Source organism: Perissodus microlepis, chromosome 6 (assembly GCF_051167445.1).
Source record: "Perissodus microlepis isolate ML-2025 ecotype Zambia chromosome 6, ASM5116744v1, whole genome shotgun sequence".
NCBI classification, from domain to species: Eukaryota; Metazoa; Chordata; class Actinopteri; order Cichliformes; family Cichlidae; genus Perissodus; species Perissodus microlepis.
In genome coordinates this window covers 40776566-40800905 of record NC_140466.1, presented here as the reverse complement: position 1 = coordinate 40800905, position 24340 = coordinate 40776566, and the positions used below count along the sequence as shown (strand labels likewise).

At 42.7% G+C, this 24340-nt stretch overlaps 1 protein-coding gene across 7 annotated transcripts in view; it reads right to left on the bottom strand.

Annotated features, from left to right (window-relative positions):
- Nucleotides 1–10271: 10271 nt before the first annotated feature.
- tenm3 (teneurin transmembrane protein 3) overlaps nt 10272–24340 on the bottom strand; it is a 360038-nt gene continuing 345969 nt past the window's right edge. For all 7 annotated transcript variants that reach the window (XM_084932347.1, XM_084932346.1, XM_084932341.1 and 4 more), the window contains 11 exons: nt 19880–20077; nt 19724–19783; nt 19067–19411; nt 17759–18003; nt 17498–17679; nt 16704–16906; nt 16019–16129; nt 15760–15902; nt 15549–15673; nt 13943–14073; nt 10272–12625 (listed from right to left, as the gene is read on the bottom strand). In XM_084932347.1, coding sequence (XP_084788473.1) covers nt 11870–12625; nt 13943–14073; nt 15549–15673; nt 15760–15902; nt 16019–16129; nt 16704–16906; nt 17498–17679; nt 17759–18003; nt 19067–19411; nt 19724–19783; nt 19880–20077 — 2499 coding nt within the window. In that variant the 3' untranslated portion in view covers nt 10272–11869. The remainder of the gene's footprint in view (nt 12626–13942; nt 14074–15548; nt 15674–15759; nt 15903–16018; nt 16130–16703; nt 16907–17497; nt 17680–17758; nt 18004–19066; nt 19412–19723; nt 19784–19879; nt 20078–24340) is intronic.

Sequence of the window (24340 nt, the reverse complement as noted above, 5' to 3'; positions counted from 1 at the left end):
GGAGAGGCACACAAAAATCACACACACAAACAGAAAATGCATTAATCCTACTAACACATATACACATAGTTATGGAGATTTTAACAATAACCTGCAACACACCCAGTGAGCTTGATTTGAAGTGGGTTTAATAAACACATTGCAATGTGGAGAGAGCATCCCAGTGAAACACCAGGACCATCTCTGAATTGTGGCCACCACCCTTACATCTTATGTACAGAGTTTGTCTGTGTCTATATGTCAGGTCGGGTCTGACACTCCACCTCTCTGGGAACTCCCAGGCCCTCCAAAGGCCTATCTCCCCTCACCACACTCCCTGCCGGTAACTGATGCCCTCAGGGGTCGGTGCGTTGGTGGTTCTTGGTGTCCGGGGCTGGGCGCTCAGGTATGTACCAGCTCACTCCCGGTGACTACTTGGCGGGGCCTGGTGCCTGTTGCCCGGTCAGGCCTCTTCCGGGGCAAAGGGGGCCCTCGGGCCTCCGGCCTCTGGGCCTGCGGCTCGGTTCACTCTGGCACAGCTGGCTGCCGGCAGAGCCGGCGGGTACGCCACTGCAGCCCCCTCTGGCTTCTGCTCCGTGGCTACTGGGTGACCCCTCATCTGGGGCTCTCCTCAGCTCTTCCCAGGAGGGTGGCACGAATGCCCCTCCGGTGGTCCTCCTTGGGCTCTCGCACTCTGGGGCCTCTGGATGTCTGGAGCCTGGATCTCCTCCATGCCTGCTTCATGCCCTGGGGGACGGGGCTATGGCTCTCTACACCCTCTAGCAGATCATTACATGGGGAAACCTTTTGAATACAAGCGCGCTGATCCACACAGGTGTGCACACGGGTGTTCACTGCTCATAGACATAAACTACACCTTTATTGGTGCTATTTCCAAGCACATTGTGCGCTGTCGGTCCTGCTTGCTACACAACAACATTCAATATTTAGTATTTACTGCTGTTTACACTGAGCTAGATTAAGGTGATGGTCAGTGGCGGTCCTAGCCTGTTTGGCGCCCCTTGCGAACACTCTCTCTGGCGCCCCCCCCCCCACACACACACACATAAAACATATTAAGGATTGTACGTTAATATAAAACTGTTGTCGAAATTCACCAGAGAAACACACACATATGAAGACAGAGAGAGTATGCATAGTATGCAACCAGCTACCAAACAGCCATCATAATTCGTCACACAATGAGAACAAATCAACAACTGACAATGACTAATTAATATTAAAATCTGTAACATAATGTATTGTTTGGAGTTTAGTCTGTTACTGTTACTATTTTTACCATTTCTTCTTGGAGCAACTGTAACCCACATAATTTCCTTAGGGATTAATAAAGTATTCTGACTCTGATTGTTTCAGGATGACCTGCCATTATCCAATCACACATCTGCTTACCTGCATCTTTTGCTCGTTTCTCCTCCTCTTCTTTTCTCTTTTTTCTAAACTGAGCACCTGATGGCTTTGAACTTTTCTTGTCCATCTTCCATTGGTTTTAATTTTGCACTCCAGTATGAACACAAAGCCCCCAACCCGAGGATCGCCACAACATAACCTAATAGACCTACACCTAAGGTGTATTTCTGGGATTTCACACAACCCAGGGTTCAAATCATGAATACATAATGGGCTTGGATTTACAACATTATGGATGAAATCTGCTCTATTTGGAAGCAGCCGCCCCCCCTCCCCTTTCGACGGGTTGTGTGTAAAAAACTGTAAATTATAAATTTTAAATTCTTTACCCCTAGTCCTAACGTGTATGTTTATTTTCTTACTGTTCTTATATTTATTGTTTGTTTTCTTGCACTGCTGTAACTGGAGCCTCGTCTTGTCTCTCTATATACTGGACTGTATGTAGCGGAGTTGACAATCCGGTCGTTAAGTGATGACGTGACGAATCCTACTTCTGGGCCTAAAGTAGTCTGTGTTTAATATGGCTGTTGTGTTGTTAACAGTGTTGGTCAAGTTACTTGAAAAAAGTAATCAGTAACTAATTACTGATTACTTCCCCAAAAAAGTAATCCTGTTACTTTACTGATTACTTATTTTCAAAAGTAATTAATTACTTAGTTACTTAGTTACTTTTTAAAAACACAATTTACAACCTGAATAGGTGATAAAGTGATAGATCTGTCAGCCCAATTCTACTTTTTCTACATAATCCATCATACAAAATGTAATCAAATGGAAAAGTCTCTTTTTAAAACTTGTTTTATCAGTTTTAATCTTTTAACTTTATGCATCAAGCAAAAATTAAATTGTATGCAACATTCTCTGACTGGAAGAAATTAGTTTAACATTTAAACCTATTTTCTGCACATTCCAGCACATAAAATAAAATATTTTTTGTGTTTACACTCAGTCTTTCAAATAGATGCAAGTAAAACACAGCAGAAAATAAATAAAGTCAAAGACTAGCAGTCCTGTTGCTCTATTTTCACCTGTAAAGCAGGAGTGGGGTAGGCGGAGGTTTACCCTGGTGCAGGTGTGCCGCAGTGGTCAGTGGAAGAATCCGCGAGTTTCTCTGTGAATTTCCCATTATGTCGTAGCTACTCGGTGCTTGTTTAGGGGTTTTTTTCGCTGTAAAGAGAAGTTTTCTTCCCACGCACAACGGACACTAATGTTTTTGTCACTTTTTATGGAATCAAACTCAAAGTAAGGTCAGTACTTCCACGCTTTAAACGCTGCACGCTCATACTCTCTCCCGCACTCGATATATGATCCATTGTTGATCTGCACACAGCTGTTGCCACGAACGTCGCACTCGCTTACGTCACTGTCATGAGACACTCTCGCAAAACAATCACGGTTTTAGTAACGCAGTAACGCAGCGTTCCTACGGGAAAGTAACGGTAATCTAATTACCGTTTTTGCAATAGTAATCCCTTACTTTACTCGTTACTTGAAAAAACAAGCGAGTGCTGTTGCAAGTAACGCGTTACTGCCCATCTCTGGTTGTTAACATGTTTAATGTTTTGTATTTTCTTCTATTTAATCTCAAAAAGCTCCTAAAACAGTCAGTGATCACTGTTGACCTTCCTCGGCTTTTATTACCGCTAATCATTTATTTAAGCTCAGTTTTTAAAACCTTAGGATGTAACTACAGCCCAGCCCATGCAGCAGTATATGAATGACTAACCTCGTATTGTGGATGGATTGTCTCAGTTGTTCTCCTGGCTGAAGTTTGGTCCTTTTACAGCATCCTGCCATGCGATTACATTTGTTCCTGACCACCGAGAACACTCACGTTAACTTTTATCAGTGGAAAAAAACTTAGCTTGTTTATATTATGCTAACATAGCTGTGTCTCTAGCGATCACGTAGCACATCATCATATACCAGCTAGCCAAACTTCAGTAACCCTACAAACGTCACTGCTGTTTAGTTCTTCATTTATGCTGAAGCACCCCCAAAACGAATCAAAGCACCCCCAAAGATTTCTTACTTTTTTGACAATATTTGCTGTTTTTGTGACACACTACTAAAAGTATAAAAAGCATACAGTACTTCGTTGAGACGTAACATTTCAACAACAAAAGTATAGATACCCCCCCCTCCCAAAATGGTTTGTTCCAGCTCGCCTCTCCCCTACTCTGAGACGCAGCGGAGCGGAGGTGTAAGTGCCTGGCTGAAAACAGGACATATTAGCTACATTTAACCTGCAGTTACTCTTTATATAGTTGGTAGGTATCAGACCATGTTTCTTTTTAGCCGAAAAACATTACATCCAGGTAACCTGCAGTGTTGAAAACTTGTTTTCCAACGATGTTTGCTACCCTACCTACAATCCATCCTGCTCTGTAGTAAAATCAGCGATATTTGACCGTCCTGTTGCTCCCATTAAAATGTATACAGCCTATTTAAAATCTAAAACTTAAAATTGTCCGTAGCCTGCTGTTGTTACCACTGTCCTGTTTGAAATGGATACTAACTAGCTAACTGACTGCATGCCCATTAACCTTATAACTCCCGGTGTATGTGTGTGTGTGTGTACAGAGAGCCAGGTTCATAATGGATATAAGGAAGTTTTTTTCAAAAAAAGGTGCAACATTCAGGTAAAAGTGTAAAATCAAATGATCTGTCAATAAAGGAAAATGTTGGATCAGTGTTTATATCTTTTATTAGATGTTCATGTGGTTTGGTTATTTGCCTTTTGGTTGAAGTAGACTGAGAGAGAACTTTTCATTAGTGATCTTAATAGTATTTTTTTTTTCCATCCATCCATTCACTTCCGCTTATCCTTTTTCAGGGTCGCGGGGGGCGCTGGAGCCTATCCCAGCTGTCATAGGGCGAGAGGCGGGGTACACCCTGGACAGGTCGCCAGTCTGTCGCAGGGCCAACACACAGGGACAGACAACCATTCGCACTCACATTCACTCGCACATTCACACCTAGTGGCAATTTGGATTATCCAATTAACCTATCCCCACAAGCTGCATGTCTTTGGACGGTGGGAGGGAGCCGGAGTACCCGAAGGGAACCCACGCAAACACGGGGAGAACATGCAAACTCCACACAGAAAGACCCGGCCTGATGGTGGAATTGAACTCAAGACCTTCTTGCTGTGCGGCAACAGTGCTAACCACCGTGCTGCCGTATTTTTTTTTTTTTTTTATTTTAATGTAATTTTTTCATCTAATTGAATACAATCTATTTGTGTATGATTGTCAGTCCAAAGAGGGAGAGAGGAAAGAGGGAACGTGAGGAGAAAGTACAAGGTCAGGAAGAACCAGGTAAGGAAACAGACCGGGAACAGTGACAGGCACAACAGAAACTGTTAAACTGACAAAGAGAAAAAACCTGATTTTACTCACAATCAGGAAGTTGTGTCCTCCCTATATTAAAGCTGCTGTACAGAATCTGCAAAACAAACTGGGTTGAAACCTTTTTGACCCTCTTTAACAACATTCCAACATAACATTATAATTGATCGGGGAGATTGAAATTAGTCATATATTTTTATGTGGTCCAGCCACAACTCTGCTAAAACCTCAGCCAGTAATAGGTAGGCCAACTTTTGGACCGTCCAGTTGTCTGTATGACTGCCGCAGTACGTACATCACATTTGCGCACTATCAGAAAGTGACACACAGAGCCCTGGTGGAGTGAGGAGCTGTAACGAGAAGCAGATGCTCTGTTTAGATTCTAAACATGTTTTAAACTAGCTTGTTTCAAAGATTCTGTACTGCAGCTTTAAATGTTTTCCAAAAGCACACATAAATTACCTTATCAGTGTTTCTCAAACTTTTTACAGTGTGTACCACCTGATAAAAATGTCAAGCTCTCCCAAGTACCACTATGAAAGCATGAAACTCATAAATCTTACAACACAAAATTTGCAGCATTTAAATAACTTTTATCTGATTTGATGGTTTTGTTACAGACTTTAAAAAACAGTGTTTTTCTTTTCTTTCACAAATGTGGGGATTAAATTGTGTTAAAATATACAAAACAGTGATGTCATGTTTTGTGACGAGGACCCAGGCACAGAGAGACTTGATGAATTTAAGAATCTTATGATTTAATAAAGAAATTTGCAGACTTGCACAGAGATGGTAAAATTATGATGACTGATAACGGAGATGAAGACAACAGACGATGAGGACAGGGAGGAACAGGGGTTTAAATGCACCAAGGAGACAGTCACAGGGAACTCTGGACAACTGGAGACATTTAAGGATGCAGGGACTGACAGAGACAGGGAAGAAGTCTCATCGTGACGTGTAAAGTTTATTTTGCCTGGCTGGGCAGCTCTCTGGGTGCTCAGCACCCCCAAAGCTCTGATCCTAGAATCGCCCCTGGTTGGAAGTGATAACAGAGCTGTACGTTTTGTTTCCAAAACCCCGCAGTCAGGACATGCTATATTGTATTTAGATAGAAGCTAGCGAGCTAACTTCCTGCTAACTTCTAACTCCGTTAAATGTCATAAATTCCGTTTTCATGGATGCCTGGATGTTAAACTCAGTTGTTACACCTGGTAGAGCAGAACGCTGATCATTTTATTAAAGATGAAAGACTTTAGACAGTTTTTCAACTCTCAGTAATGCCATAGTGATCGTTTGATATATGGACCTGCAGCGGAGTTTAGGCCCAGACACGGCTAGTGGCGTCAGACCGGATAAAGTTTACTTTGACTTCAGCAGCAAGCAGGCGCACCGAGGGCTCTCGCGCTCAGAATTTCGAAAAAACATCGGTGCAAATTATAAGTCTGTATCATAATGTCTGGTGTTTTCGTCTTTGTTGGTTTGCTTTTATTTTCTTTTATTTTGCGAGCTCCAGCCAGCCAGAGAATCCCCCGCCGCCCTGCCCTCTCCTCCCTGTGCCACAAGCAGCAGGCGCACCTCGCAAACGGAGGGCGCCCGTACTCCCAGCAAATGGCCGATAGAAAACCGATCGGTGCCTGTACCGTTCCCACTATGCGCTGGCATGATGTCGGGGCAGCATGAGTACGAGGAAATTCTGTTCAGACTCCCTTTGGTCCAGCAAGTATCCTTCTAACTGTTATTTTGATGTGATGTAAACATGCAGCAAAAAAGAGACCCTCAGCGCTTCTACAACAACTCTCAATGTTTCAGTCCAGTCATATCGCTAAACGTTTGACCCTCAAAACACGTAGCACCAACTCGTAAAATGAGCACATGCGATGTGTATACAAGAATAATAATAAAAACAGACTTAATTTATCATTTTAAACCCTAACACTTTCATTCCAGTTAAGATGTTCCCACACTGCTTCAATAACATTTCTCTTGATTCATGCTCAATCATCCAGGTAAGTAAATCCCAAAAGGTTGATTCTGGTTGATGTTTCATCATCATCCAGGTGACGTCTTCAGTCTCAGCTGACTGCAGGTTTCCAACCTTATAAACAGCACATTTGCATAATGACTGAAACCAGCACCACTGAACGAACAATGGGCTGGGAGGTCAGCTCCTTGATCATTAATATGCAAACTGTCATGACCATTGATCAACCACTGACTGATCATTGATCAGTGAGCATTGATCAAAGGCCATGAGTACCATTCACAGAGAGTTGGGGAATGGCTGCAATCACAGCGTTGTAAGATGGTGAAAGATGTAGCCTTAGGCCCCCTCCTCGATTATCCAGGACAGCCTTTTACCAACACCTCCAGGACATCTTGGATTTTGTTGAGAAGGTGAGAGATGTCATTATGGAGGCAGATGAAACCATGGTCTCGTAGGACGTTACATCTCTCTTCACTTGCATCCCAGTCACGGAAGCGTTGGAGGTAGTCCGTAAGAGATTACAGGATGACCCCAACCTCAGCAACAGGACCACTCTCAGCATCCACCAAGTGTGTTTGCTCTTAACTGTGTCTTCATTCCACCTACTTCACATACAAGGGTCAGTTCTACAGGCAGAAACATGGGTGTGCCATGGGTTCCCAGTTTCACCCATCGTGGCCAATTTGTACATGGAAGAAGTGGAAAAGCTTTGTTATCCTACCCTGGAACACCACCAAGCCATTGGTTCAGGTATGTGGATGACACCTGGGTAAAAATCAAATCTCAGGACGTACCACATTTCACGGATCACATTAACTCGATGGACCAACACATCAAATTCACCAGGGAGGATATGAAAAGTGGCAGGTTAGCCTTCTTAGACTGCGAGATTTCCATCAGTAATGGGGGACATCTAAAAGCTGACGTGTACCGTACATACGGATCAGTATTTAAGGTTTGACTCTCATCATCCACTGGAGCACAAACTGGGTGTCATCAGGACGCTACAACACAGAGCGAACACCATCCCCACTGACACAGCGGCCAGGGAGGCAGAAGAACATCACATCAAGAAGGCCCTGAGTAAATGTGGTTATCCCAGCTGGACTTTTGTCAAAGCTGGGAAGGCTCCTAAAGAAAGCTCCCGCTGATCCAGGAGAGAAGGACAACCGCTGCCTAAGCGAAAACCTGTAGTGATCCCGTACGTGTCAGGAGTATCGGCTCAGTGCTTTGTGGTTCGATCCCAGTCTGCATGGGCAAGATGCTAACCCCAAGTTGCTCTCCCATGCATCCATTGGAGTAGGAATGCATATGAGTGTTAGATAGAAAGCACTTATATAGCGCTCAGGTGAAGTAGAAAGCGCTATATAAAAACCAGTTCTTTTACCAAACTGACTGTAAAGTTAATCTGCTTTGCATTTAAAACTTAATTTTAACTTTTTATATTTTAACAGGTGAAACTAACCATAAAGCTATCAAAAAAATTTGAAACTACAAAAGTCAAAGTTTTGTGAAGAAATCTCTTATTGCTCTTTTCCATTACTACCTCCTCAGTGATCCTGTAGTCATATTGGACATCAATTGCACATCGGTCAACACCAAAAACGATTTAATCTTAGCTGCCACTGACAAGTTTTTCATACCTCTGCTTTAGGAAAATAAGCAACACTACGAACACCTCGGTATTACTGGAAAATTGTGCTTAGGCTATCAAAAGTAACACAGGTAAAATAGGGGAACAGTGTGTTTAGGGCACAGGCAGGGAGATGGACACGCCTGCATGGCAGGGAGAGCTGCAGTCTCCAGTCAGATTAAAATAAGTGCAGCTTGCAACATCCGACTGAGGCCACAAGGGGCCAGTAATGCAAAGGACTGAGGAGGAGCTTTAGGACAGTGCTGTCCAACATGAAAGGAGAGCAACTGCTTTATTTTGGCACATTTTAATTCATGTATATGTATATTAGATTTGACAATGCAAGAAGTGCTGCCACTGATTTGCACAAAATCTCTAAAATTAAAAACATCCTGTCTCAGAGTGATGCTGAATAACTAGTTCATGCGCACATAAGACCACTGAGATGGTGATCAACCTTAGAAGGAAAAGAAGAGCTGGGTCAGCACTAGGGATGGGTATCGTTTAGGTTTTATCCGATACCGGTGCCAAACCGGTACTTTTGAAACGGTCCCGGTGCTTAAACGGTGCTTGAACCGGTGCTTAAAGAATGGAGAACACAAAATTGGTCCAAAAACCTCTCATGTTCAGCTGTTTTTTTTGTAAAAAGATAACAATGTTAGCCTTTTCTGCAGCTATAGGGGATTTATGGCATCACTCTTGGCTGGAAGCAGTGCTTAATCAATGGAAAAAACACAAACTTTGTCCAAAAACCTCTCATTTTTTACTGTTTTCCACTTTTTCTTTGGTCATTTTAGCCTTTTTGCCAGGGTGAAGGGAGCATCTGCCATCAAACAAGAAGACAGCCGCATGTAACTACGACGGTGTTTGCTAGTTCACCTTACGTGCATTAATGTAATAACGTGGTTAGCCTACTCAACGTAAATTACACACGAACAACATTAAGCTACTCACGCAGAGAAGAACGGCTGCTGCTGCCATCATCATCCATCATCATTTCTGCTACACTGGCAGGGCTAGGGGCCAGGACTCTCCTCTTTGGGTTTTTGGGGGATGTTGCTAACTCTGAGTCCGATAACAGGCACCACACCCGCAGTAGATGTGCACGGTGTGAGGTCTCGCAGCAAGCTATCAAATATGGTGCATTTCTCAGCTTTTAACAAAATGCTATACGTCGCCAGGTGTTTCATCGGATTTGAGGTGTTACCTCCTTTGACAGTATCACAGTATCAGCTTAAAGCACTTGTTGCAGGCTGCTGAGTTTGCATCTTTTGCTGTGAAGTACAGCCAGACTTTTGACTGCTTCGCCTTGGGCATTTTTAATCTGTAGCTCTGCTCTAAAAGAACGTACGTACCTGGGCCCGCCTACTACGCTTGCAAAGGTAAAATGATTGGCTGGAATCCAAAGTGTGTGACATCTCAGGAAAAAAAAGCACCGAAATAAAGCACCGAAATGTGCGCTGCTTTTCGGTCTGGTTACTACCGTTTATGTCAGAACCGGTGCCATCATGGCACCGGATACTGGTACCCATCCCCAGTCAGCACCCATTACAATGTTCCGGTCTTTCTGAGTTGACTTAGACGGTCTTCTTGTTTTGCATTTGCTTGAAAAACACTACCTGCATGTAGTTTGTTTGGTCCTTGTGCACAGTTTGTGTTTGTGTTGGGAGCTGGATGTTTCTTGGTGTTGGTGATTAGTGGATTTGATTTTCAATGACATCTTTTGTAGAAAATCCTACCCCATCCCAGGCTTATTTATTAAGTCATGTTACAATGTTTTCAGATGTTGCCAATAAAAAGCATGTAATGCGTGAAAAAGCACTTGAGTAAATCAGTTTTTTCTTATCGCTGCCAGCAGTGAAAGTGAAGAACAAACACAGCAAAAAAGACGTTAGTTTCAATGTATTTTATTCTTTACTGTAGAAACACTGTACATAAATTACTTTCTCTGAGACTAATATTGATGTACGTATAAGTGGAATTCATCAACCTCCGAAATAAAGAAAAAGATAAACCATAAAACATTGTCAACTTGTCATAACTGTCGTTGAAAAAAAGATCGGTAGCATATGAGGTTAACTCTCTGTGGAAAGTTCCTGCTCTTTCCTTCCAAATGACTAAAGTTACTTTTCAACCTTATAAACACACATACGCACAATGGAAACTCTAAAGGAGTACAGAGACCCACAATCAATGAGTAAACATCCACATTGATCTTTGATCTATTACTGTTACTCGTTAATGTCACTGATGGCAATGCACTGTCCCTTTAAAGATAAACAAGCAAAAATAAAGGGAGAAGCAACGATTTGTTACTACTCACAGCAATCCTGCCCCCCACCCCTCCCACCCAAAGCCATGATAACATGTTTCTATTGCAAGCAATACTACTACCTGTGACTGAGAAAAGCACAAGTCTATTTGTTATGAGGCCGAGTCACATTTTGTAAAAGTGAATAACACCTGGGCAGCCAGGGTACCAGGGGTTTATAGGACCAATGTACATCCACTCAAACACAACGGTGGCCCTACAGTCGCCCTGGTTCTTCACATACGTCAGTTTGACTGTGGTCTCTCTAAATTTGTAGAACTTGTTAGAGCACAGAATGGGAAGAAGTGGCTTTTAAGTAAAAACACAAATCAAAGTTTGTCTTTGTTCAGGTCATATAATGGTCCATTCCAGTGGTGATGGTGCAGTAAAAGTAGTAATAGTGCTATAAGTAATACTATGTAAAAATGTTTTTGTTAATTTTCATATACCCTTTTTGTCTGAAGCAACAGCAAGTTTATATGAAGAAAAAAACTCAAAGAGAAAATCAGTTTATTTTTTTCAGCTGTCATACAAAGTTGAATTTTTGTGCCTGTCCTTCTTAGAGAGTCCACGACGGTGGTTCCACTCAGTTGCTTCAGCCATGGACACGACAGAGCCTACAGACGTGGCTCCAAACAGAGATATGACACCTGCAACATCTCTTAGGGATGCACAGATGGCGATTACACTGACAGTTACCAGCTGTTGAAACGCTTGTAAGCTCATGTAACTGTAAAGTCCTCAGTCGGCCGCTTGAACGAGTCTCTACATCCCACTGTTTGATAGCTAGCTAGCACACAAATATAGCAGTCGGGTTATAGCCCCCACCTTTCACGAAAGGCGGCGGGGATGGGGGGTCATGCGTGCAAGCTGTTCGAAGGCAGACGACCGGGTGAAAAAAAGAGAAAGCGAGATAGAGAAAAAGAACATGACCGAAAAAAGGAACCTTTATCCGGGTTTGCAGACCATCAAACTGCAGCCATGTTTCGGGTCAGCTGCACTGAAGTGATTGTTACATCATCAGTCTAGAAATCCCATTTTAACATTTTGATCCCAAAAAAAGGGATCGCGGGATCTCTTCAGTGGCTTGGTTTCAGTCTGTGACATCCATTTTTGAAAAGCTTTTGTTAGTCTCTGACAGTCAGTGGGCGGGATCATTGGATTCTGTTAATGCCGTGTTACCTCCTCCCTATCTCACTCTGCCGTAGGAACTGGATGTTGTTAGCGCTGTCGGCTAGCTCGGGGTACTGCTCTATAGACAGTACGTAGTATCCATCATAACCCAAAACCTTCCCGCTGCTTAGTAGCTGCCTCTTTTCTCCCTCCGTCCATAGCCGTACTCCTTCTTCTCCGTCTCTCACTCGCTGTTGTTCGCGCGCCCAGGCACTCGACAGCGCCCTCTGCCTTGCTTGTTCCAGGATTCGCGCTTTCTCCTCATCCAGCGTCGTCCCGTAACGCACGTGAAGTGTCAGAGCGCCGTACTGGAGCTCCACATCAGCAAAACGCCGCGTTCTCCCGTTCATGACTGTTGTGGACTGGGATACTGTGACGTTTACTCCATTTTCTAGTGACTTCCTCCCCGAGGTGAGCCGCAGTGCGCTGAGGTCATTCTCAGGCAGGCTGGTCTTGATGAAGTAGTGCGTGTCTCTTCCCTCCACTGTGAAATGCAAGCCCTCAAGGTAAAAGGCATTATTTAGGACAGCAGCCACCTTGATGCAGTCCTCGTTGGCGATGTTTAGAGCACTGGTCACAACGCGACCTTGGATCACGGCGAGCATCACTCCCTTTCCTATCAGAGACTTGACAGTGGCAAACCACAGCCAAGGCTTGTTGTGGTCTGAATGTCGCCGACTGAGCTGAATTTCTGGCATGCGCTCAAACGACAGAAAGGCCTGAGACTGACGGGTCACTTCCTGCTGGACGCCTGAGATAGACTGTGGAGAAAAAGCAGAAAAGGTGTCTGAAAATTTGACTCAAAATCATTGTCTGCTGCATCTAGGTGTGTGGACTCAATCGATCATTCCCAGAGTTTCTGAATTGCTGCTCCAAGTCATACAAATTCTGTTCAATTCAATTTGATTTATGTAGCGTGAAATCACAACAACGCTTTATATGATCAAGTAAAAACCCGACAATAATAAAGAGAAATAGAGAGAAGTCGTGTTTCGGGTCATAGAGAGAAAAGCCCAATAATAGAGAGCAAACACTTGGTGATGGTGGGAAGGAAAAACTTCCTTTTAACAGGAAGAAAGCTCCGGCTGAAGCAGGCTCAGGGAGGAAGACAGCATGAAGTCTCTCCTGCTTCTTTCCTCTTTTTCTCTTTCAGTTTCTCTCTTGAAACGCCACTTCTATTTCTGTCGTTGCCTTCATTAATCGCTGAGTTAAGGTCAGTGTCTCTATGTCAGCGCCTTTTTCTCACTCTCAGTGTGAGTGTGATTACTGATGACCCGACAACACGTGTACAGATATCCTCCTTTACTGATTTCCTTTCCTTTAAATGGGAGGATGTGTCTCACTAATCATTTCCTATTAATTTATTCCTCGTTTCTTCTCGTTCTGTTATTTTCTGTTCCTTGTCAACGTTATGTTTGCATGACTATATATAAATGAGTAACTATTAAGGTGTAGAATGTCTCGTATGTGGCCATCAGCAACAGTGACAAGAGTACCGAACAAACCACCCCAGATGTGGTTGATGCAGTTACATCATTTATTCCATTTACAAATATCATTCAGTGACTGGACTGACTGGATTAGCCACCGACTCGCTGCTCCCTGATGGCACGATTCTAAACCCGTTGTCAGTGCTGGCCACTTAGCTACAATACGAGCTCCAGATCAAGCCCTGAGGAGCTGGATTATGCTTGTTAGAGTTTCTTTCTTGTGCTGAAAAGTCAAAGAAAGATGATTCAGACATGTTTAAGAAGTACGTCCCGGCCAGGTTACATCACTGGAGACTTTTGAGAAAACATGAGGACCTACTGGTGATATGTACGACTGATGACGCCCATTCGATTTATTCAATTTAATTAACTTTCAAGATAGTTTTTTTCTAACACTGTTTGGTAAGATCAAGGCAATAAAACTACTACAAATCATGGTTTGTATTACAAGCAAAAATGAATTTTGCACAAATGTAACCACTGTTTCTTTGACACTTATTTCACTGTCACTGGGCTGCAACCAGAGAAAACGCCCGCTGTGACTGATCGGGTGTGGTGTTCCTCCATAGTTTATCTGAGTATACATACAGGCAGGTCATCCCACAGCTGGCTCTTTTTCATCTCCAGTGATGGCTGTATCAGGTCAAATTTCGGAATAGGGAATCCTGGGATTGCATTATGGAGATGAAAGCCAAATGTGACCAACCAGATGTTGATATCTGCAGAGAAAGAGAAGAGTGGAAATAGTGATATTTATAAAAGAAACTGAGAAACAGAAACAACAATGCAAAGCAATCATACTGTATCAGAGGGACTGGGACTATTTTTATGCCTTCATATAAACTGACAAACCTCTGTTGGTGTTTAAAACATATTGATTCAATTCGATTTTACTCATATAGTGCCTCAAGGTAGGGGTGGGCAGTATAAACGGTATACGGTAGAAACAATATGAATTTGGCTTTTTACCATAGCGCTCTACCACGAGCACATGTTGATGGTGTCATGCAAGCAAGGAGCTTATAAAGAAGAGCGGTGTGACGTTGGTCATATGGACCTGGTTTGGGTTTAAGCAGTCAGATGTTGAGCAGAAAAATATCATCTGACAGTAATGGCGAAGAGACGGAATACAAGTAATTTGTTTTATCACTTCAAAAACAAAGCCCGTGTTGGAATATGAGCAAAGCCAAAAACTGCACCTTCCACAAACGCCCAGTCAGTCCAGTGGAAAGAAAAACGGTGGCCCTACACAGCAGATATTTTACTTTATTACTGTATTCAAAAATGTTGGCGCATTTATCTTCATTTTTATTTGTTATTTAAGGATTTTCTGTTACATTGTTTGGAAAAAGATCTGTTACATTGTAAAAATTATTTGAAAAGTTTTATAATTTAAAATTTTTAAAAAAAGTTTTGCACAATAAATGTTCTTAAAATAGCATTTCTATACTGTTCAGTCATTTTGACACACACACACACACACACACACACACACACACACACACACACACACACACATCTATATCTATCTATATATATATACAGAAGAATATATCGCAATATATACTGTTACTGCACATGCTTCAAATTACACCGCAATATGGATTTTAGGCCATGTCGCCCAGCCCTACCTCAAGGCACTTAATATCATAAGGTGAGGACCCTACAATAATCCAGAGGAAACAATCAGGTGACCCCTATGAGCGAAAAACTATCTTTGCACAGGAAGAAACCTCTGACACACTCATGGTGGGGGGTGAGGGGAGGGAGACGAGACAAAAGACATGCTGTGATTAATGCAGAGAGGTGTATGAACACATGGTGAAATAGGGTGAATTAAGAAAAAACGTCTGCAGCATAACTAACGGAGGATTCAGGGTCACCTGGTCCAGCTGCTTCCACAGAGGAGGAGAAACTATTCTACTTTTAAATATCTCAGGAACGTCTGCTTCTGTGTCTTAACTTGATTTTGTATTGCTATTACATCATTTAACTTTCTTCATTTAACTGAGAAGTGCTTTATAAATAAACTTGACTTGTTTATTTATCTGATGAAACAGAACATGAAAATGATTTCTCGAGTAGTGTAGCAGGAATTATTCCACGAGTTATGTGACCTTAAAGCAACAGATAATACACACAACATGTAAAAACAAAGTGGCTCTGCTTAAACAAGTCCAAATCGCTCCTTTACCTGTGACATATTCTTTGACCTGGTGGATCTTGCTGATGGGGTTGTTACCTTGGAACATGTACAGGTTAAAGGGCTGAGGGTCCTTACCAACACGTGTCCATGTGCTGATGTCAGGAGTGGTCCACCTTAAAACACAGACATGCTCTGCTCATGCTTGACACCATTACAGTCACCTGTTATACTTGTGCTGGACAAGTGTCAGACTGCCTACCTTCCCGCAGGAATGTCATAATCTCTGTCTCCAAAATGAAGCAACCGCGTCAAAGGATCATACAGACCTCCATGGAAACCAATTACCAACACAAAGTCTGGGTTGGAATCAAAGTAAACTTCACCATACGCTGTGTATTGCACCTACACACAGACACACAAAGATCTATTAATTGCATCAGATATGGAGAAACACGGCAGTTCTGATAAATAAAGTCACATGCTGAAGCCTTTTGTTCCAGCAGGACTAACAAGCATACCTGTTTAAGCAGGAGCCCATTGTTACTGAACACAGCCAGAGGAGTCCCAGTGTTATCACACGCAATATAAAACTCTTCTCCGCTGCTGATCTCCATGGCAAAAACATGGCCCTGTGCAAAAATAACCAACGTTGGATTTAACAATAACAAACCTGCTTATCATGCTGCGATGTGCAGTTCTGTAAATTAACAACTAATCGAAATAATCCATTGCTATGGGGTGCACACACACCGTGTTTTCACATCTTTGTGGAGATCACGCCGCTAACCCCAGCCATGAAAAATGAATGCCTAAACCTAACTATGACCGAATTGTTACCCTGACACTAAAACCACATTTTGAGTCTGAAAACTGGGATTTTGTCCCCTTAACGGCTGTTGGTCCCCACGAAGATATGTAAACACGGTCAGCTGCATTGTTATAGATGCCTCAACTAGTGCACCATTAGCTTTAGCAGAATAACTAAATATATTACAGGGAGAAACTGCGCTCTCTGTCTTGTCACTTTTTTCCATATGCTCACTGGAGAGAAACCTGCTGTAACCAGACTGTCGTGCATCAAAAGTACAGCACTGAGTGTCTCGCCTGCTTCTAGCACGACACACAGCAGAGAGTTTTTTTAACCAGCCTTCTAACTTTAGCAAAAGCACCGCCGCGAGCTAAATGACTCTTTCAGTGTGGTACCTGCAGATCGTAGTAAAAGGACGTGATCTCTGAGCTGGAGTGGTTGTAGACGTGGGTTATCCTGGTGGGATAGTTCAGGTCCGCATAGAAGAACTGCAAGTGCTGGCCCAGGCTGTTCCTAGATGCTACTCGCCGACCCAAGCCGTCATAACGGTACTGGATGGTCCAGCTGGCTGCTTTGCTGTAGACACGAACTAGTAGGCCTGTTGTAAAAAAAAATACTGATGCTGTTGTCTTTTATAAGGAAAAAGTGCACATGTTCAGTGCATGTATGACTATCTTTACGGTTAGTTTTCTGTTTTCCACATAAACCTTTAGAGCAGCGGTCCCCAACCCCCGGGCCTCGGACCGGTACCGGTCCGTGAGTCGTTCGGTACCGGGCCGCGAGAGTTGAGGCTCAGGTGTGACATGTATGGTTTTCAGGGTTTTTATCAGTTTTCAGCGTTATTTTGTTATCGTTTTTATCGTTTACTCGGTTTTCCTGGGTCTTTTCACGTGCGTTATGAATAAATCTTCTTTTTTTCGGTACCGGCCGGTCCGTGAAAATATTGTCGGGCATAAACCGGTCCGCGGCGCAAAAAAGGTTGGAGACCGCTGCTTTAGAGTGAACTTTGACTGCTCAGGATGTGATCAGGTGCTCTATGGCACAATTTCTAAACTTCTGTCTTGATTATTACATTTTCCTACACGTCTGATTTGGGTAATCATTTAAACTGTTCAAGCACAGTCAACGTCAAGAGGATGAACACTACTGTGCCACTTTGTGTTGCGTCTGTTGGTCAAACTGTGCAAACCTTTGGAGTTGTATTCAAATATCTCAGCTCCTCTCTGTCTGAGGAAACCGTCTTCATCCAGCCTATACTGAACATCTCCCAGCCGAGTGATTCTGTCCCTCAGGTCGTAGCGCAGAGGGGTTAAACGCCCGCTGTTCCCAGGGTTCAGCAGATGCAGATTCCCGTTCAGATCGTAATTATATCTGAAAGGACAGAAAGTATAATCGTTAATTATTATTTGGCATCAGTGTTTTCTTTCTTTTTTTAATGCTGTGATCCTACCTCCACATCATCTTCTCATTGAGGGACACGGTCTGCAGCTGTCCATCGACATCATACTCGTAACCATATTTGGTTGTGTTAGCAAACGGCCCGATCTTGATTTCACGCTTTGTCACTCGGCCCATGTTGTCATACTGAATGGTGATCCAGTACATCAGTGACCTGAAAATCTCATACTGGATCTCCTTAATGCGGCCGTGCTGGTCAAAGTGTTTTGTGTAGGTCATCACTGCTGTGGAGATAATCTGGGAATGATGGGCAGACAGAAGACCTACTGTTACACTTCAGCAGTGACCCAAAGCCCTGCTGATCAGGCGTCAGCAGACACACTACAAAAACTGCACCTGACATCTGAACAGCCCCACCCTGCCTCAGGTGGGGTTTTGTTTCATTGCTTTGAAGACAAACAAAATGTCATTTGATGAGGGAAGAACACCTGCTGCATCTGACACACATAAATCATACCTCCGTGACTAACAGTGTGTCCAGAAGCATAATAGTGGTTAAATGTAACTGAGGGCTGTGGGTGCTCAAACTCTCAGGACCTGAAAGGATGTTAGCTCGCTCTTTAAATATTGTTTATTAGCTCGTCTGCTGCCAGTTTAACTTCAAGGCTTCAAGAAACATCCACAAATAGCTGCAATACTGAGAGGTCACAATAAACAAGCTGATATGGAGAATTAAGATATCTGAAATATATCCTTATCACCACAGCGAGACCTGAAATGTCCAGCTACCTCAGCCTAATTAAACCTATAAACCTGTGCTATAAACTCTCAACTACGAAATGAAGATCCACAAAAACTCACTGTTTCAAAATGTTTTCGTGATCTCTGCTGCCATAAGATACTGCCTCAGCCCTCGCCAAAATGTTTCATTTATTGCCCATTTACCAGATCAATCACTGATTAACGCACTTATCCCACTTGTCTTCTTCCTCTTGGAGACGTCCAAAGTTTTGTCCCATCAGTGGAAATATTTTAGGTGTCAGTGCCCCTGAAAGGATCTAACTGATGTGTCATGCAGCGGGGGTGATAACATGATTTGGGTCTCCCTTTGGTCTCTTCCAGGAATCATCGTATGGTTTGATGTGAATGAAAATGATGTTACTCGTATGATATGGCCTTGCCAGTCACTAGATTTAGGAATGGTGCTCTCCACCACCATCAAAAGACCAAAAAGGGAATATCTTTTGGAAGAACAGAGTTTAAAAGATTACTAAAATGTCTGTTTTTTTCATTAAGTACTCGCCCATATTACTAGAATCTGAGGTGCTTATTTTAAACAGTATCGAAGATCCATTATTACCTGATTGATATCGTAATAAATGACTCCAAACTTCCCAAACTGTTCCACTTTCCCAGATATGTCGTCAAACTGATAGAGATCGATGGGCAGCGGTGTCTCGTTGATTACAGCCTGCATGCTGGTGACCCTGAAACTGTTGTCATAGGTGTAGTCAAAGCGCGCGTTCACCATCCCGTCCTCGCTGAAGCGGAATATTTGCCGGTCAACCAGTGGGCCAATTTGGCGGTACCGGATGGAGCAGATGAAGCCTTCGCTCTGCAGGTTGACAGTCTTAAGCACACCAGCAGTCTCGTCATATGTGAAGCTGACCCTGGTCGAGTCATAAAGGATTTCTGCCAGCTTGTTCTGACGAGACAAATATAAAAAAGTGTTACAGTAACGACACAAGCAGGATGTCTGCTGACGCTCCCTGTGCATATCACACCTCATCACCAGCCTACAGCTCATCCAACTGTTTCTTTATGGTTCCACTATGGTTAACTTTCAATGACCAAAAGCAACTGCGAAGTTGGAAGCGGGAAAGATATTGCAACAACACTGCTGCATGCTGTATGTACAGGACAACTGTACCTTAAACATATACAGACATTTCCTTCCTCATTGGTAACCTTTGACCTTTGTTGAAGAATCAGCTGCATAAAGACATGAATAACCTACCTGTCTGCGGTATTTGTACAGTATACGCCGGCCAGTGCCTAGATGAGCCACCCTCAGGAGCTAAGAAAGAGAAAGCAGTGAATGATTAGCTTTGCTGTTGTTGAGTGAAGTTGATCACATTCAGTGTGTCTCTTACTTGCTAAAAACAAAACACACCTGTCCATCTTCAGAGTAATCCACAGTAACAGACGCGTTGCTTTCTGGTGGGGTGTAGATGTTCCTGTAATATCCTATGGATCGGATGGTCTGCATGGTGTGTCGAGCCACGCTGGGCATGGTGACTGCTGACAGGCGGTCCACGGAGTCATAGTCAAAGATGTACTGGTGCTGGCTGTGCAGCAGCAGCACCATGGACTGATTCAGAGACAGTAGGAAGACAATTAGAAGCAGAACGCACTGACTGGTAGCGTGGCGGCCTGTAGTGAGAGGCCACAGACGTTATGATTGGATGTCTGAATTACAGTTTCTTATACAGAAAACAAAAGTGGTGCAAATGTTGTAAATGTAGACTAGATTCACATCAGTCCACACTGCAGATACATAAAGATTCATTCAAGCACAACTGGCACTGCATCGTTTAATCAGATGTTATCAGATAAATATCCCGATATTTTTGCACCACCTGCTGGAGCTGCGCCTACAGAGGTCATGCAAAGCTTCCCTGCATGTGTGTTAGACAGTTCGACACGGATACCAAAGTGGCTTTTCACAGTGCTCAGGGAGCACTGACACCACACATGCTGCTCAGATACACATGATTTGGTCATGTGTGTGTTTTATAGGATACATTTCCACAGGGTCGTGTGGAAATGTATGGACGACCAGAAGAGACACACATCAAAATAAAGAATGTTGTGCTTCAGTAATGAAATGTGCAATAAAATATGCTTTAATAAATTCATTTACAATTCAGCTTTCTAATTCTTTTATTTATTTAGACATTAGTAAAGTAATCTATTAATTAATAATGTAAAATGTATCAATGCAAGGTGATGTTGCAATGTAGCAATCAGAGTTATTGTCTGAAGGCCCAAACAATTCCCAACAGATTGATTTTCCCAAGTGGATCATTATGGCTTCGCTATACTGGTCCACTTAATTGTCACAGTTTATTTGATCTTTATTATTTTTTGGTACTTTTAAGTTATTACAATCAGAACAGACACTGTGGGACGGGAAAGATGAAGAAAAGAGAAGTTAGGAAGTTGAGTTAACAGAAGGAGAGGGAAAAACAGAGGAGAGGGATGGAGAGAGAAAAGACACTGAATCTGTTTGATCACCTGAAAAACAGCAGAGAAACCATGGCAACAACCCAGAAAAGCATCAATAACAGTAAATAAATACTGAATGTTACTGAGCAGCAGGACTGATAATGCAGGATATGTTTGGAGGCAGCAGCCAGTGTGAGTCTGTGAGTACCTGTGTGTGTGTTTGTATTCAACAACCATAAAAAAAAAAGATTTTCTAAATCATTTTAAATTTAAATGTATAAAAGGAAAATAAATAAGTGAAAAGATTTTTTTCTGACATTTAAAATTCTACTCCTCATTTTTGAAATCCATTTCCTGACGGAATTTTCCTTTCCTGTTAGCTCACAGATTAGCTTTTAAATGACCAAATAAGATGTTGTTGTTGTTCTGTTTTGTTTTTTACCATGCTCCTTTGTCTCAAAGCTTAGCCGAACCAGTTATCAGCTTTAGGGGGCGATCATGTTTTCATACAGAGTAAAGTACGTTTGGATTTTTCCCCCTTAACCATAAACACCTTCATTTAGGAACTGTATTTTGTGTTTACTTGTGTTGTATTTGTATAATATTTAAATTTGTCTGATGATCTAAAGCATTTAAGTATGACAAACATACAAAAAATAGGAAAATCAGGAAGGTGCAACGGCTTATTTGAAGAGTTTCAGTCAGGTTTCAGAGCTCATCACAGCACAGAAACAGCTTTAGTGAAGGTTACAAATGATCTTCTTATGGCCTCTGACAGTGGACTCATCTCTGTGCTTGTCCTGCTAGACCTCAGTGCAGCGTTCGATACTGTCGACCATAATATCCTATTAGAGTGATTAGAACATGCTGTAGGTATTACAGGTACTGTGCTGCAGTGGTTTGTATCATATCTATCTAATAGACTCCAATTTGTGCATGTAAATGGAGAGTCCTCTTCACACACTGAGGTTAATTATGGAGTTCCACAGGGTTCAGTGCTAGGACCAATTCTGTTTACATTATACATGCTTCCCTTAGGCAGCATCATTAGAAGACATAGCATACATTTTCACTCCTATGCAGATGACACCCAAGTCTATCTGTCCATGAAGCCAGATAACACACACCAATTAGTTAAACTGCAGGAATGTCTTAAAGACATAAAGACCTGGAAGTAGAATGGGAGGCAGAGCCTTCAGTTTTCAGGCCCCTCTTCTGTGGAACCAGCTTCCAGTTTGGATTCGGGAGACAGACACTATCTCCACTTTTAAGATCAGGCTTCAAACTTTCCTTTTTGCTAAAGCATATAGTTAGGGCTGGACCAGGTGACCCTGAATCCTCCCTTAGTTATGCTGCAATAGGTGTAAGCAGCCGGGGATTCCCATGATGCATTGGGTGTTTCTTCTACATTTACTATGTGTTAACAGACCTCTCTGCACCGAATCATACTTGTTATTAATCTCTGTCTCTCTTCCACAGCATGTCTTTATCCTGTCTTCTTTCTCTCACCCCAACCAATCACAGCAGATGGCCCCGCCCCTCCCTGAGCCTGGTTCTGCCGGAGGTTTCTTCCTGTTAAAAGGGAGTTTTTCCTTCCCACTGTCTCCAAAGTGCTTGCTCATAGGGGGTCATATGATTGTTGGGTTTTTCTCTGTTGTAATTTTTGTTGTTGTGATTTGGCGCTGTATAAAAAAAATTTAATTGAATATCTACTGTCAATTAATATATGTAAATCTGAAAAGCCAAGAACTTTAGTTACGCTTATATATATATTCTACAGTATATAGCTTTTCATTCTATAAAAAAAGGGGAAGCCTAGCTTCTTCCTGGGCCACAACAAGTTTCATAGCTTGAACGTGTTGGTCTGCTGGGTCCTGCCTGCTTGTATTCTGCATATTCTCCTAAATGGGTTTCAGCTGGACACTGTAGCTTTCACCTACAGACAGGCATGTTAGACTAACTGCCAATTTTAAACTGATTATAGATGTGACTGTGAGAGCAGAAGCCTCAAAATGTGACATCTTGGATATGCAAATGGGACAAATTGTACAATAAAATATGTGAATGTATAGAAAAAAAATGAACTTGTAGTTTCAAATTTTGACAGTAGAAAAGAAAGGAGCATCGTGTTTGAGGACAGTATGAGAACGAAGGAAAGGATGTAGTGGGTACTTTAAATGTAGGGACACGAGGAAGGTAGATATGTTATGTGTGCAGGAGGAGAAGTGGAAGGAAGCAAGGCCATGGCCACTGAAGGTGGATACAAACTCTTCTATCTTGGTGTTGATAGGAAGAGAAATGGAGTAGGGGTGACCTTGAGTATGTGTACTGTGGAGCTGCAGAGTGTAAAGTCGGTGATGTTGAATCTGTCACTGCATGTACCTGACAAACAGGATGTCAGGTGAGAAAGAGAAAGTTGGATCAAACGGTACAGAGCGTGTGCGTGTTGATGTGTGGGGATTACATGGTGTAAGTTGGAGAATGAATAATGTTGCATACAGTTTCGGGAGGAGCTGATATTGTCACAGCTGGGGCAGCAGTCGTGTGGTGGAAAGAATGAGGACCCAAGATGCAGATGGCGGTGGAGATGCGAGTGGAGATTTATGTACAGTGAAAATATCAAAGGTAAAACTGGGAAAAACTAACAAACAAACTGAAACATAAGGATAGCGGGAGATGTACAGAGATGGCAGATGAGGAAGGCTGTGCAGAGAGACGTGGAGGAACACAGTGAATGAACACAGACGACGCGACGAGGAACACAGGCAGACACACACTATAAATACACAGAGGGACACTGGGAAATCACACACAGTGGGAGACACAGCTGGACCTGATGAACCTGACGAGACAGGGGAACCAACAGAGGGAGGACCAACCCAGAAACCCAGCATCCAAAAACCCAGAACACAAACCATCCCAAACAGTCCACAAATAGTAGTGATAATAATAATAATAATAACAATAAATACACCAAACACAAAATCACTGAGTCCACGGACTCAGGACCATGACAGATATAATCTCAGAGATTCAATTCAATTCAATTCAATTTTATTTATATAGCGCCAAATCACAACAAAAGTCGCCTCAAGGCGCTTCATAGATACAGAGAAAAACCCAACAATCATATGACCCCCTATGAGCAAGCACTTTGGCGACAGTGGGAAGGAAAAACTCCCTTTTAACAGGAAGAAACCTCCGGCAGAACCAGGCTCAGGGAGGGGCGGGGCCATCTGCTGCGACCGGTTGGGGTGAGAGAAGGAAGACAGGATAAAAGACATGCTGCGGAAGAGAGACAGAGGTTAATAACAGATATGATTCAATGCAGAGAGGTCTATTAATACATAGTGAGTGAGAAAGGTGACTGGAAAGGAAAAACTCAATGCATCATGGGAATCCCCCG